Consider the following 15,027-nt stretch of genomic DNA (forward strand, 5'->3'; position numbering starts at 1 on the left):
ACTATAAGATCACCAAACAAATGTAAATATCAGACAAAGATAACCCAAGTAAACATAAAATGCAGTTTTTAAAAGGTGATTTTATTTATTAAGGGAAAAATAACATTCAAAGCAATTTGGTCCTGTGTGAAAAGGTTTTGTCCCTTCAACTTTATACTGTTGGGCCACCCTCAGCAGCAACAACTGAAATCAAGTGTTTTCTATAACTGGCAATGAGTCGTTTACATCTCTGTGGGGATATTTTGGCCCGCTCTTCCTTGGAGAATTGTTTTAATTCAGCCAGAATGGAGGTTTATTGAGCACGAACGGCCTTTTTAAGGTCATGCCGCAGCATTTCAATGGAATTCGAGTCCGGGCTTTGACGAGGCCACTCCAAAACCTTCATTTTGTTTTTTACGCCATTCAGAAGTTGACTAGCTGGTATGTTTTGGATCATTGTCCTGCTGCAGACCCCAAGTGCGCTTCACAAGCTGATGGCCGAACATTCTCCTTCAAGATTTTCTGGTAAAGAGCTGAATTCATGGTTCATAAATCACAGCAAGTCATCCAGGTTCTGAAGGAACAAAGTGGCCCTAGATCATCACACTACCACCAACATGGTTCGACTTGTTTTTTTTTGGGTTTTTTTGTCAGCAGTGGCTTTCACCTTGGAACTATGCCATGGATACCTTTTTTGCCCAGTTTCTTCCTTATTGTTGAGTCATGAACCTTAACTGAGGCAAGGGTGGTTTACAGATCATTAGATGTTGTCTTGGATTTATTTGTGAACTCCTGGATGAGTGGTTGCTGTGGTCTTCGGGTAATTTTTGTAGGCCGGCCATTCCTTGGGACATTCACCACTGTTTTCTCAATTTGTTCATAGCTCTCTCACTGTGGTTTGCTGGAGTCCTCAAGCTTTAAGAATGGCTTTGTAACCCTTTTCAGACTGGTAGATATCAATTACTTTATTTGTCATCTGTTCTTGAATTTTTTAGATTGTGGCATTTCGTTGCAGATTTTTGAGATCTGTTGGCCGACTCAGGCTTGGTTGTGGTCAGTGAAAATGAACTCCGCTTTCCCAAAAATTTTATTGAAATTGATTAGTCACATTAATTCATGATTTAACAAAGGGGGCAATTACTTTTTCCACACAGGGCCAGGTAGCTTTCAATACTGTGGCCCCTCCATAGTGAATAAAATCACCATTTAAAAACTGCATTTTATGTTTATATGGGTCTGATATTTACATTTCTTTGATGATCTTCAACATTAAAGTTGGAACTATGCAAAAAAAAAGTTTGAGAAGGGACTACCTTTTCGCGGTACTGTATGTGGGCCAAAATGGTATTTTTTGTTTTAAAATTTTTACAACTTTATGGCATGCACAAATTACTATATGTGGGTCACATTTTTATTTAAATGTTCATGTTATTTGTTTACAAACTTTAGTAAATGGAACTATAATTTAGCTTCCACATGGCCATGTGCCAAAAAGAAGAGAGGAGAACATCATCCTCCATTCTTATTGTTTGTTAACATGTTCTGTTTAATTTTTACCACTAGTATTACTATTTTCAAGTGGAAAACTGATGCAAGTGGAACTGAGCTGAGCTTTATTAACTTTAGCAACACTCAGTGGCACTAGCTACACTGTCAGCTGGATAGGCAATCACTGTTAGCAACTAGCCACAGAATCAAGTAGCTTCACTGCCAACTAGATGCGCAAGCAATGTTAGCAATTACATTGAGATAACTAGCTACATAACAAACTACTTATGCTGACACAATAGCTTACTAACTAGGCAATTAGCCACATTAGCAACAAGCCACACTAACAAATAGCAATTGTAGCAACAAATTACAGCAGGTAACTTAATATTAGATTTATTTATTTATTTTATTTTTTTAGGCTTCACATGTGTCTTTAATATAAGATGTAACTGTCATTTTATTAATTCCCGATAGAGTTATACAGTGGACAATACTCTGCAGTGGAAAAACTACACATTTGTGCTTCCATCCACTTCCATATTTTTTGATGGTCCCGATGATAACCTGTGGGATACACAGTAGACATCTAATATGACAATGCATTTCTAGTTGACAATGTGGTTCCTTAACATGATCTGCTTGGTTGTATCTAAAAATCCTTGTGCTGTACAATAAAGCCATGATTTAAAATGTCTTTTTAATCGGGTGCCACATTTAATTTTGCTTCTTTGTGTGTTCAGCCTAAGCGCAGCATGGGTGGAGAGGCCCAGGGTCCCTCAGATGAGAAGATTGCAGTAGTAAGCATTGACGACTGCGATACAGCCTTGTCACTCCGCTTTGGCACACAGCTTGGAAATTACAGTTGTGCTGCTCAGGGCACACAGACCAGCAGCAAGAAGTGAGTGTGTCTTCTTTCATACTAGAATGTTATGCTTACATTTACAGGGCCAATACATTTTGGATATCGGGATTTGTTTTTAATTTGTGAATCATGTACCCCTGCGCTCCTAGAATTGCAGAATGAAAGGAGCTTGAAATTAGGATATTAAGTCGCCTTTCATGAGGCTCGACAGTTCACCAGTTGACTGCATGCTCTCTGGTGATTAGCTGTATTTCTCTAATGATCTTAGTACCCGTTTCATACTTAATAATTTCTTTCAGCATTGGCTGCTCGTATCGCTCTCCCATCTTCAATAACAACACCCCAATGGTCCAATGTATTGTCACCAGAACTTTGCAGGGAATTTGATGAAGCATATTAATGCTTCATCAAATTGTGAATATAATGCTTTGATGAAGCATTATATTCACAATTGAAGTATTTTACAGAAATTTGCCTCCTTGCACATGCCCAAAACCCTGTAGTTTTTTCTGCAACAAAAAACACCCAAAACACACGCTGCAATCAAAATGTTATAAATATATATTATAGTATATTATATATATAATAGGCGGCACGGTGGAAGACTGGTTAGAGCATCAGCCTCACAGTTCTGAGGACCCGGGTTCAATCCCCGGTCCCGCCTGTGTGGAGTTTGCATGTTCTCCCCGTGCCTGCGTGGGTTTTCTCCGGGCACTCCGGTTTCCTCCCACATCCCAAAAACATGCATGAATTGGAGACTCCTGCCCGATGACAGCTGGGATAGGCTCCAGCACGCCCGCGACCCTAGTGAGGAGAAGCGGCACAGAAAATGGATGGATGGATGCATATATATATAATATATATACCATAAAAATGATATATTTTGCCATTTGGTCAGATTTAAATTACCCCTGAGAAATTATAGAAATATAGTAGCTATCATCAGTTGTGGAGGTATATTTGCCTGACTTTGTTACAGGCAGCGTGGGTTCATTTCCCACTCAGTGATAGTGTGAATATTTAGAGTGAATGGCTATATTGTAATCCTACGGAGCCCCCCTGGTGCCAATGTATGAGAAAAATAAAATTCATTGATAATCTGTTCCCTCAGTTTAGTAATCCGTACCCTCAGTTTAGTACTGTGTTTAGGAAACACGCAGGCTAATTGTAGCCAGTCCTGGTGGTACTGCTATATAATGATCAACCCCCTCGAACTACAGCAATATTGCCTTTCAGTTGCAAAAATGGGATGCAGGATACATCACGACATGACAATTTATACACAGAATTCACACGAGTAAGAATATAACATACAAATAGAATTTACTTCACTTGACAGATATACGTAGGTATACGGAGCCCCAGACATTTGCTAAACTGAGGGAACGGATTGCTAAACTGAGGGTACAGTTTACTAAACTGAGGGAACAGATTATCAATGAATTTTATTTTTCTCATACCTTGGCACCAGGGGGGCTCCGTATAATCCACCTTTTGCCCAGAGTTACAGTAGTTAGAATAGGCTGTAGCTCCCTACGACCCTGAACTTGATAAGCAGTACAGAAAATTTGGATGGACAGACAGACGGATGGATGGATGTTTGTTCCAGAAATCTAAGTTGATTAACATTCTGACCTGTCAAGCGTAAAAAAAAAATTATTAGTACATTTACTCAACCTTAACTTTGAAAATCGCTGCAAATGTGCTGATGGAAGATTACTGCTTAAAGTAACTTCATGCATTTCATTGTATGTATTTTAAAAATAATTGTATCAAACAAGTCAACCACTGTCACTGACTGATTGACAATTTATCCATATTGTACTTAGCAACCACATTTACACCTTTGGACAATTTGTGGATCTCAATTAACATAAGAATGTTTCTGGAATGTGGGAGGAAGCCAGAGTGCCCGGAGAAAATCCATGCAAGTATGAAGAGAACATACACACGCAGGAAGGCTGGGGCCAAGATTCAAACCCAGACCCTCTCGACCGTGAGGCAGACGTACTAAAGCTGAACACTACTCCACACATGCTTAAAAACAATTCTGTTTGTTGTAGTGGTTTATGTCTGGCCTTTGGGTGCTGTAATCACATCGGCTGTGTCATGTAAGCATAAAGAAAGGCCTAAAGGATCAGAGAAAGGCCTAAAGATCACTGTAGCTATCGACTCGGAGGCCTGTCTCATCTCCTTTTAGCCAGAACTGGCTTCCAATGATGCTATTTGTTAATATTTGTCAAAAGTGGATCTCTTGTTTGTGTATTAATGGCTATTTTTCTTTGCCATTTGACTTTTGTGTTTTACAAAGAAGCACAAAAATCACACTGGAGGGCAAAAATGTGACAGGGACACCACATTCATTTCTCATTTTTGTGACATCTTGTTTCTCCCTACATTTCCTCTGTTCACCTTCTGTCTTTTCATCCACCTCTACACTTGTACTCTCTTGATGTTTGCTGTAACTCACACTTAATCTTTGTTTGTTCATCTGCCTCCCCAGTTGCCTCCTGTCATCCTTTTATCATATTTTTGCCTCCATTCTGTTGTTGATGATGATTATTATTTTGTTGATGTCTCCTTAAACACACTCTCTTTTATTTTCTGCCCCTCTTCTCTGCTCTGTCCCCTCTCTGCCTTGTACTCCACCTATTTTATGTCACTCATATTCAATCTCTTGTTCCTTCATCTAGCTCCTTGTCTTTAAATTTTTCATCCCCTGAATTTTTTAGACCACCATTATCTTTTGATTTCTCCCCAAAAGCTGTGCTTATGCTGCGATTATTATTTCACCTGACAACATATTTAATGGGTTTGTTTAATCCCTATCTCCTGTCATTTCTTGTTATTGTTTTACAAATGGGTGTATCAGAAAATTCTGCTTTTTACTTGGCACTCTGTCCATGACCGTGTCTCCTTTTTTCTCAGGTCTCTTGACCTGACTGGTCCATTGTTCCTGGGTGGAGTCCCCAATGTTCCGGACAACTTTCCGTTCGGTGCCAGGGAGTTTATCGGCTGTATGAAGGAGCTGCACATTGACAACAAGCCGCTGGACCTGGCCGGGTTTATTGCTAACAATGGAACACTGCCAGGTCAGCAATACTAATCAACCATAGCCAACTTCAAGATTTGCTTGTCTGTAGATGTCACCAATGCTTATTTCCTATAGTCCTAGTAATGGTATATTATTCATGATTGATGTAACAGGTGAATGACGCCAATGCAAGTAGACCGTCAAAGTGAAAATAAGTAACTACAACTTTAGCTCCAGGGGCCAGTCTAGGTCGAGTAGTTTGGGTGCGCTGAGCCCATGACCTAATTTTGAAAAGTATCCTTCTGAAATGTGAAAGTTTGACAGGAGAGTAAGTTTTTATTTTATTTTTTATACTCCATCCATCCATCCATCCATTTTCTGAGCCGCTTCTCCTCACTAGGCTCGCGGGTGTGCTGGAGCCTATCCTAGCTATCATTGGTCAGGAGGCGGGGTACACCCTGAACTGGTTGCCAGGCTATGGCAGGGCACATACAAACAAACAACCATTCGCACTCACATTCACACCTACGGGCAATTTAGAGTCTCCAATTCATGTATGTCTTTGGGATGTGGGAGGAAACCGGAGTGCCCGGAGAAAACCCACGCAGGCACGGGGAGAACATGCAAACTCCACACAGGCGGGGCCGGGGATTGAACCAGGGTCCTCAGAACTGTGAGGCTGACGCTCTAACCAGTTGGCCACTGTGCCGCTATTTTTTATACTCCACTGGCAAATTTCATTTTTTTTATTTTTTATACATGACGTGTCTAATTTTAATTAGTTTTGACTAGAAATAAAATATTTGTTGGTAAGATTTAGAATTTTTTACTATCAAAAAAATAAATAAAACAAAACACCACATATGAACACACCCTATCTTGGCATAAGACACTTCACGCAGACATTTCATATCGTATCAGATACACTGGGCAAAAACTCTTTGCTATTTAATTAGCTACCAATAGCTCAAAGTGCCTAATTAGCTTATTAGCTAATAGCGCTGCAATGCACACCATTACAAGTCCCTGCCGAGTCAGTGCTGACATATAACAAACAGCAATTCAAGAGGAGTAATTGCAGCATCGCCGTGTGGTCAACTGTCATTTCATAGATTGTGTCAGGGTTGTAAATCAAGATTTACCTGGTCATTAGCGTTAACAAAGCTCGAAATGTGTGTAGCAGTTCTGACCATATTTATGAAGACTATACGCCAGCGCGCTGTAGTAGCTCGGCTAACTGACGTGCCTACATGGCTGCCATGTTGGAAAGGTCAATGTTCCCTTCAAAGGCAAAATGCATGGACATTGAAATTAAGTCATAAGTTGCTCATTTCTCAGCCGATTTTCACGAGGTTTACTTTTTTTGTCAATGGCAAAGCGTGTGCTATCGCCACACATTTTTCTTCAGTTAAAAAAACAAAACAAACAAAAAGATGTATTCTTTTTCAATTTAATTTAAGGACCAATTCATACCGTGGGCTAAAATCATCCTTCCTAATGTCCTACTGTCTTGGTTATACTTTAGAATGTTTTTATGATGTGTTCTTACTTTGTATTCTACACTTTTCGATCATTCATTGTCTCCGAAATTAATAGACAATAAATGTAATTCAGGTAGTAGTGCAACAATGAACAGCTGAGTGTATATACAATGTGCAATGTATAGGAGTTTTGAATCTTTGCAGATAGTGTAAACAGTCCATTTTTTTTGCAACATGCAATGTTTATCTATGTCTGTGATAGGCTGCAGTGCCAAACTTCCCTTCTGCAAGTCCAACCCTTGTCAGAACGGAGGAACCTGCCGGGTCAGCTGGGAGACTTTCTCCTGTGACTGTCCTCTTGGGTACGGAGGGAAGGACTGTAGCCATGGTGAGAGTCTATTTCAGTTTTGTTTAATCCGTTTTGCTATGTAGTACAGTATTAAATATTAAAATGTTATATACTTAGCATTGTGATCACAGTATAAAAACTACAAGAATGTGCTTTTGGTTTTTAGTGGGCTTCATTAACGCAGGCTTTTAGAGGGAAGAGTAAAGAGGCAAAGAGGTGCAGCATGGATGAATTCATAATAATAATAAAAAAAAAAAAAACATAATTCAAGTCTTTTTTTACCAAAACAAAGCTGTGGCTGATGATTGAGCTTGAAAGCAGAACGCATCAGAGCAATAGACGGACCACAAGGGCTTCTGAACATAAATGAAAAGCTGTTACAATGATGAGCAGGAGTGGAGTGGAGGCAGGAGTCAGGCTGGAAAAACTAAGTGTTAGCATATGTCTTTATTAGTAAAACAAACTGCTTGATAAAAGTTGAATGGGCGTTTGTACATTCCTGTTAAGAAAAAAAGGAACGGGGTACATCATATTAGGCCATTACATGCTATGAAACAGCTTTCATGGAATTAAAGGATAAATTCTGGGGCATATTTTTACAACAAAAAAGAGATTAAAAAAGGTATAAAACTGAGGTTCTCAACTGATGTCACCAAGGGTCCTAGATTTTTCCATTAAGTCAAGAATTACTGTTATAGAAGTAAAAGTAAAACAAGTTTCCAAATTTTCGAAAACGGCATTCGTAAACGCATGTACAGTATGTCGTCTTCTGCCTCCATGCCAGTCTCACTGCAGTGTGGGTTGACTTTCTAGAACTTTCACCCATCTCCTGACTGCATCTCTGGAGCTCAGCCACAGTGATCTTTGGGTTCTTCTTTACCTCTCTCACCAAGGCTCTTCGCCCCCAATTGCTCAGTTTGGCCGGATGGCCAACTCTAGGAAAGGTTCTGGTTGTCCCAAACGTCTTCCATTTAAGGATTATGGATGCCAATGTGCACTTAGGAACCTTAAGTGTAGCAGAATTTTTTTGTAACCTTGGCCAGCTATGTGCCTTGCCACAATTCTGTCTCTGAGCTCTTCAGGCAGTTCCTTTGACCTGATTATTCTCATTTGCTCTGACATGCACTGTGAGCTGTAAGGTCTTACATAGACAGGTGTGTGGCTTTCCTAATCAAGTCTAATCCGTATAATCAAACACAGCTGGACTCCAATGATGATGTAGAACCATCTCAAGGATGATCAGAAGAAATGGACAGCACCTGAATTAAATATGAGTGTCACAGCAAAGGGTCTGAATACTTATGGCTGTGTGATACTTCAGTTTTTCTTTTTTTAAAAATCTGAAAAAAATTCAACAATTCCGTTTTTTTGCGACCAAATTAGTCGCACTCTAGACTCCTTCTCTTGTCAAATATATTCTACGTCGGATTTCCAGCACCACGCCGGAATACTTTAATCCATAAAATTGCGTCCTCAGACGCAGATTGATCTTAGTTTCTGAGTCCATGCCCATTTTTGTGCGTCTCAGACGCAGGATGCACATCAAACGAGATCCATGACTTTGTACATTCAACATCCCTGACTTTACTGCTCCTGTTCATATAATACGTGTCAAATACTGTACAGTAGATTGCATTCACTATGAAAACAATAGTAGTTTTAAAGTCACTTCAAAATTGAATAGCTACTGTGGACTATAACCATAAAATAGGCAAACAAGCCAATTTACACTCACTCGTGGGGATATAATGTGACTGCTGACTGGTCACCCAACTACTGTAAGTCACGGGGCAGCTAAATTATAGTCAGGGAGGGTCGACTCATGTCGGACACCCAAGTGTGTGTCACTTTGGGTGCCGTTTTAGCCACTCAAAAAATAAAAAAATAAATCAAGAAAAAGATAATCATATAACGCTATACAATTTATCTTCAAACGTATAATGTATTTAGAAAGAAATCTAGGATTTCACGTCACAGGGACTTTAACAATTTACTACTACAAATAAATATGTTCACAAATTAAGGCAAAACATAATAACAGTTGTAAAAGTGTACACAATGCGTTTTCTGTCTCCTTTTTACCGTCAATTTACAGAAATCCACATTTTATAAACTGATGTCATATTATTTACGCTTTGCCAACTTGCCTCTGAACAGCGACACAAACTTGTAGTGAAGATTGATGCAGATTTCTGGTGCTTTCCTATCAAAAATAACACATTTTTAAAAATGTTTTGAAGGAATAATAATTAGATGCAGCTTAAATTTTGCTGTTCGTGATGCACCCAGAATGGGTCGCCGACACACTTTTGGGTCGTGATCCACCAGTTTGCTTGTCCGTCAAATTAGAGGGCGCCTGAGTCACACTACATACCAAAGTCTTTATTCCCATAGAAAATATACACCAACGAAGGATATCCAAAAGACACTTCCACTCTGAAGGACAAGCAGTTGGCCCCCTTGTTCGTGTTTCAGTGATGTGCTATCACCAACTACTGGCCTGGGATTCAAATTACAGTGTTTTTAGTCATTACTGCAGGTGTTCATGTGAATGGCAATGGTTTTCATCTGGAAGTGAAATTCCTTTATCTCAATGCTGACATCCCCCCAGGCAAACATAATTTTTTATATTTTCAACCGCTCACGAATGTACTCTACTCGCTTCGTAGTTATTCTAAACACACATGCAGTAATATTGATTTTCGTCTGCATCATATTTCTTCTCAAGTCCAATGACTCATTCAATGACTCATGATTGTTATCATCATCTGGGATGTCTCTGACCTTCAATGCACGATTCTTTGTCATCCTTTCCTAGTGATGCCACACCCCCATCGCTTCATGGGAAACAGTGCCCTCTGGTGGGACTTAAAGAACGACGTGACCATCTCCACACCCTGGTACCTGGGCTTAGTGTTCCGAACCAGAGCTCGAGAGGGGACGCTGCTTCAGGCCCAAGCTGGCCAGTACACCAGCCTGCTATTCCAGGTTCCTAAACACAACCTTTACAATTTGGGTCTTCTTCCTGTTTGCTTGGCTTAAGGATGTTTTCTTTGCTGAAGTGTTCCATCCCTTTCCAGGTAACAAATGGTCAGCTGGTGTTCTCTGTGACTCGGGGTTCTACCAGACCAGTGAGATTGAGACTGGATCAGGTTCAGGTGGCAGATGGGCAGTGGCACGATCTCCAGCTAGAGCTGAGGGATGTTCGCAGTGGCCGTGAAACTCGTTACGTTGCCACTGTTCGCCTGGATTTTGGACTTTATCAAGTAAGAAATGTGAAGCTAAGACAATTAATCACTTCAATTTTACGTTTTGGAGCCAAGATAAAAAAAAAAAATGTTGAAGCCAAAGCCCACACACAGGAAAAGCCTTGACTCTTAATAGCACTCTGGTCAGCTCTGTAGGTGTAGCTCAATTTGCTGTCTTCCCTGCTTATGCAAGTTAAATGTAATTGCAAAAAGTGAAAATAAATGTATCCACACTTTTATTTGGATTTGGAACCAAATCTATTCTATTTTAATGTTTTTTCCCACAAATACATTTATTTTACCATAACAAAGCATTAAGCTGCATTGACATCAGAAATAGCATCCGTGATTCATTAAAAACATTTCACAACTGAAATGTTAGTTTAGTATCAGTATAGGTCAACACAAGTCTTTCTCCTCTTCCGTGTCGTTACGAGGCAGAGTTCGTAGGGCCACGCCCACTAGGCTGTTTGAATGACAGATTTGGGGCTGACGGAGAATAAACCTTGGACAGAGAGCAGTAGAAACAAGAAATCAGACAAACTGTTTTTTTCCCAAGGGACATTGTAGAGATGTGACCATGACAAATGCAGAAAGATTGTATCTAAAATCTTTTTACCAGGTTGGTGATTATGTTTGCAGCAGTTGAAGTATGAGATTGTGACACACTGTCTCCATTAATTAGACAGTGATTACCTTTGAAATTGTTTGGCAGTGACTGTTCGCCAAACATCAGTTCTTACTGTTGAAATACTAACACTGTAATTGGAACTCAGTGATTTATATTTCATGCTTGATGTTTAATGTTCCCAGCCACAGCTGCTTTAAAACACTGTCACTGTTATAACTTGAGCATTGGTCAGCTGGTGTTCTCTGTGACTCGGGGTTCTACCAGACGAGTGAGATTGAGACTGGATCAGGTTCAGGTGGCAGATGGGCAGTGGCACGATCTCCAGCTAGAGCTGAGGGATGTTCGCAGTGGCCGTCTGTGCATCGCTGTTATTTGTTTTCTTTTATTTAATCAAGTCAATTGTTCCGTCTGCATCTCCCCTGTTTTCAAATGCTTTTAGCCTGCCATGAACTCAAAAACATCCCTCCTTCCATCGATTTTCTACCGCTTATCCGAGGTCAGGTTGCGGGGACAGTAGCTTTAGCAGGAACGCCCAGACTTCCCTCTCCCCAGCCACTTCCTCCAGCTCTTCCGGGGGGATCCCGAGGCGTTCCCAGGCCAGCCGAAGGATGTAGTCTGTCCAGCGTGTCCTGGGTCGCCCCCGGTGTCTCCTCCCAGTGGGACGTGCCCGGAACACCTCACCAGGGAGGCGTCCGGGAGGCATCCGAATCAGATGCCCCAGCAACCTCATCTGGCTCCTCTCGATGTGGAGGAGCAGCGGCTCTACTCTGAGATCCTCTCGGATGACCAAGCTTCTCACCCTATCGCTAAGGGAGAGCCCGGACACCCTGGGGAGGAAACTCATTTCGGCCGCTTGTATCCGGGATCTTGTTCTTTCGGTCACGGCCCACAGCTCATGACCATAGGTGAGGGTAGGAACATAGATCGACCGGTAAATCGAGAGCTTCGCCTTTCGGCTTAGCTCCTTCTTTACCACAATGGACCAATACAAAGTCTGCATCACTGCAGACGCTGCACCGACCCGCCTGTCGATCTCCTGTTCCATTCTTCCCTCACTCGTGAACAAGACCCCAAGATACTTGAACTCCTCCACTTGGGGCAGGATCTCATCCCCGACCTGGAGAGGGCACGCCACCCTTTTCCGACTGAGGACCATGGTCTCAGATTTGGAGGTGCTGATTCTCTTCCAAGCCGTTTCACACTCAGCCAGTGAGAGTTGGAGTTCACGGCTTGATGAAGCCAACAGAACCACATCATCTGCAAAAACCAGAGAGGCAATACTGAGGCCACCAAACCGAACCCCTCTACGCCTCGGCTGCGCCTAGAAATTCTGTCCATAAGAGTTATGAACAGAATCGGTGACAAAGGGCAGCCTTGGCGGAGTTCAACCCTCACCGGAAACGATTCAGATTTACTGCCGGATATGCGGACCAAACTCTGATTCCGGTGGTGGGACCGAACAGCCTGTATCAGGGGGTTCAGTACCCCATACTACGGAAGCACCCCCTACAGGACCCCCCGAGGGACACGGTCGAACGCCTTCTCCAAGTCCACAAAACGCATATAGACTGGTTGGGCGAACTCCCATGCACCCTCGAGGATCCTGCCAAGGGTGTAGAGCTGGTCCACTGTTCCACGGCCAGGAGGAAAATCACACTGATCCTCCTGAATCTGAGATTCGACTTCCCGATGGACCCTCCTCTCCAGCACCCCTGAATAGACCTTGCCAGGGAGGCTGAGGAGTGTGATCCCCCTGTAGTTGGAACACACCCTCCGGTTAACCAGGACAGCCCTACAACATCCACAGCCTTGAGAAACTCCGGGCGAATATCATCCACCCCTGGGGCTTTGCCACTGAGGAACTTTTTAACCACCTCGGTGACCCAGAGATAGTAGAGCCCAGACTTTTCTCCCTCATGGGAAGGCGTGTCAGTGGAATTGAGGAGGTCTTCGAAGTATTCTCCCCACCGGCTCAAGTCTTTCTCCATGGCCTCACCGAACTCTTCCCTTGCCCGAGTTTTTGCTTCAGCAACCACCAAAGCTGCATTCCGTTTGGCCAGCCGGTACCCATCAGCTGCCTCAGGAGTCCCACAGGCCAAAAAGGCCCGATAGGACTTCTTCTTCAGCTTGACGGCATCCCTCACCGTTGGTGTCCACCAACAGGTTCGGGGATTGCCGCCACGACAGGCACCGACCACCTTACGGCCACAACTCCGGTCGGCCGCCTCAGGAATGGAGGCGCGGAACATGGTCCACTCGGACTCGATGTCCCCCGTCTCCCCCGGAACATGAGCAAAGTTCTGTCGAAGCTGGGTGTTGAAACTCCTTCTGACAGGGGATTAAGCCAGACGTTCCCAGCAGACCCTCACAATAGGTTTGGGCCTGCCACGTCGGACCGGCATCTTCCCCCACCATCGGAGCCAACTTACCACCAGGTGGTGATCACTTGACAGCTCCGCCCCTCTCTTCACCAGAGTGTCCAAGACATGCGGCCGCAAGTCCAATGACACGACCACAAAGTCGATCATCGAACTGCGACCTAGGGTGTACTGGTGCCAAGTACACATGTGGACACCCTTATGCTTGAACATGGTGTTCGTTATGGACAATCCGTGATGAGCACAGAAGTCCAATAACAGAACACCGCTCGGGTTCTAATCGGGGGGGCCGTTCCTCCCAATCACGTCCTTCCAGGTCTCACTGTCATTGCCCACGTGAGCATTGAAGTCCCCCAGCAGAACGATGGAGTCCCCAGCGAGAGCGCTCTCCACCACCCCCTCCAAGGTCTCCAAAAAGGGTGGGTACTCTGAACTGCTGTTTGCTGCATAGGCACAAACAACAGTCAGGACCCGTCCCCCCCACCCGAAGGCGGAGGGAGGCTACCCTCTCATCCACCGGGGTGAACCCCAACGTACAGGCGCCGAGCAGGGGAGCAATAAGTATACCCACACCTGCTCGGCAACTCCAGAGTGGAAGAGAGTCCAACCCGTCTCGAGAGGACTGGTACCAGAGCGCAAGCTGTGCGTGGAGGCGAGTCCGACTATCTAGTCTGAACTTCTCGACCTCACACACCAGCTCGGGCTCCTTCCCTGCCAGAGAGGTGACATTCCACGTCCCTAGAGCCAGCTTCTGTAGCTGGGGATCGGATTGCCAAGGTCCCCGCCTTTGGCCAACGCCCAGCTCGCACTGCACCCGACCCCTATGGCCCCTCCCACAGGTGGTGAGCCCATGGGGAGGGGGACCCACGTTACCCTTTCGGGCTGTGCGTCCCAATGATCCTAGGAGTTGTCTGGGGCTTTATGCCCCTGGCAGGGTCACCCATGGCAAACAGGTCCTAGATGAGGGACCAGACAAAGCACGGCTCAAAGACCCCTTATGATGACGACAACTCAAAAACAGTACTTGATAATATAATGACACATGAAAATATGTTTAGGAATATTCCACTTCAATCATTTACAATTTCTACAAACTGGGAGTTCGTAATTTTTACCCAACCATTTTTTTTTCAATTTACATTAAGAAGAAATTTTGACAACCTTGATATCGTCATTCCTAATACATTACCATTTTACATGGTTAAACACTGCTAGGCGGCACGGTGGACGACTGGTTAGAGCGTCAGCCTCACAGTTCTGAGGACCCGGGTTCAATCCCCGGCCCCGCCTGTGTGGATTTGGCATATCCTCCCCGTGCCTGTGTGGGTTTTCTCCGGGCACTCCGGTTTCCTCCCACATCCCAAAAACATGCATGAATTGGAGACTCTAAATTGCCCGTAGGTGTGAATGTGAGTGCGAATGGTTGTTAGTTTGTATGTGCCCTGCAATTGGCTGGCAACCAGTTCAGGGTGTACCCCGCCTCCTGACCAATGATAGCTAGGATAGGCTCCAGCACACCCGCGAGCCTAGTGAGGAGAAGCGGCTCAGAAAATGGATGGATGGATGGAGTATAA

At 43.6% G+C, this 15,027-nt stretch overlaps 1 protein-coding gene across 1 annotated transcript in view; it reads left to right on the plus strand.

Annotated features, from left to right (window-relative positions):
* Positions 1-15,027, plus strand: part of celsr3 (cadherin, EGF LAG seven-pass G-type receptor 3) — a 96,968-nt gene that overhangs the window by 46,002 nt on the left and 35,939 nt on the right. Inside the window, exons 8-12 of the mRNA XM_061780518.1 lie at positions 2,211-2,368; positions 5,261-5,424; positions 7,110-7,235; positions 10,015-10,184; positions 10,277-10,462. Of these exons, the coding sequence (XP_061636502.1) occupies positions 2,211-2,368; positions 5,261-5,424; positions 7,110-7,235; positions 10,015-10,184; positions 10,277-10,462 (804 nt within the window). The remainder of the gene's footprint in view (positions 1-2,210; positions 2,369-5,260; positions 5,425-7,109; positions 7,236-10,014; positions 10,185-10,276; positions 10,463-15,027) is intronic.

This window comes from Phyllopteryx taeniolatus, chromosome 1 (genome assembly GCF_024500385.1).
Source record: "Phyllopteryx taeniolatus isolate TA_2022b chromosome 1, UOR_Ptae_1.2, whole genome shotgun sequence".
NCBI classification, from domain to species: domain Eukaryota; kingdom Metazoa; phylum Chordata; class Actinopteri; order Syngnathiformes; family Syngnathidae; genus Phyllopteryx; species Phyllopteryx taeniolatus.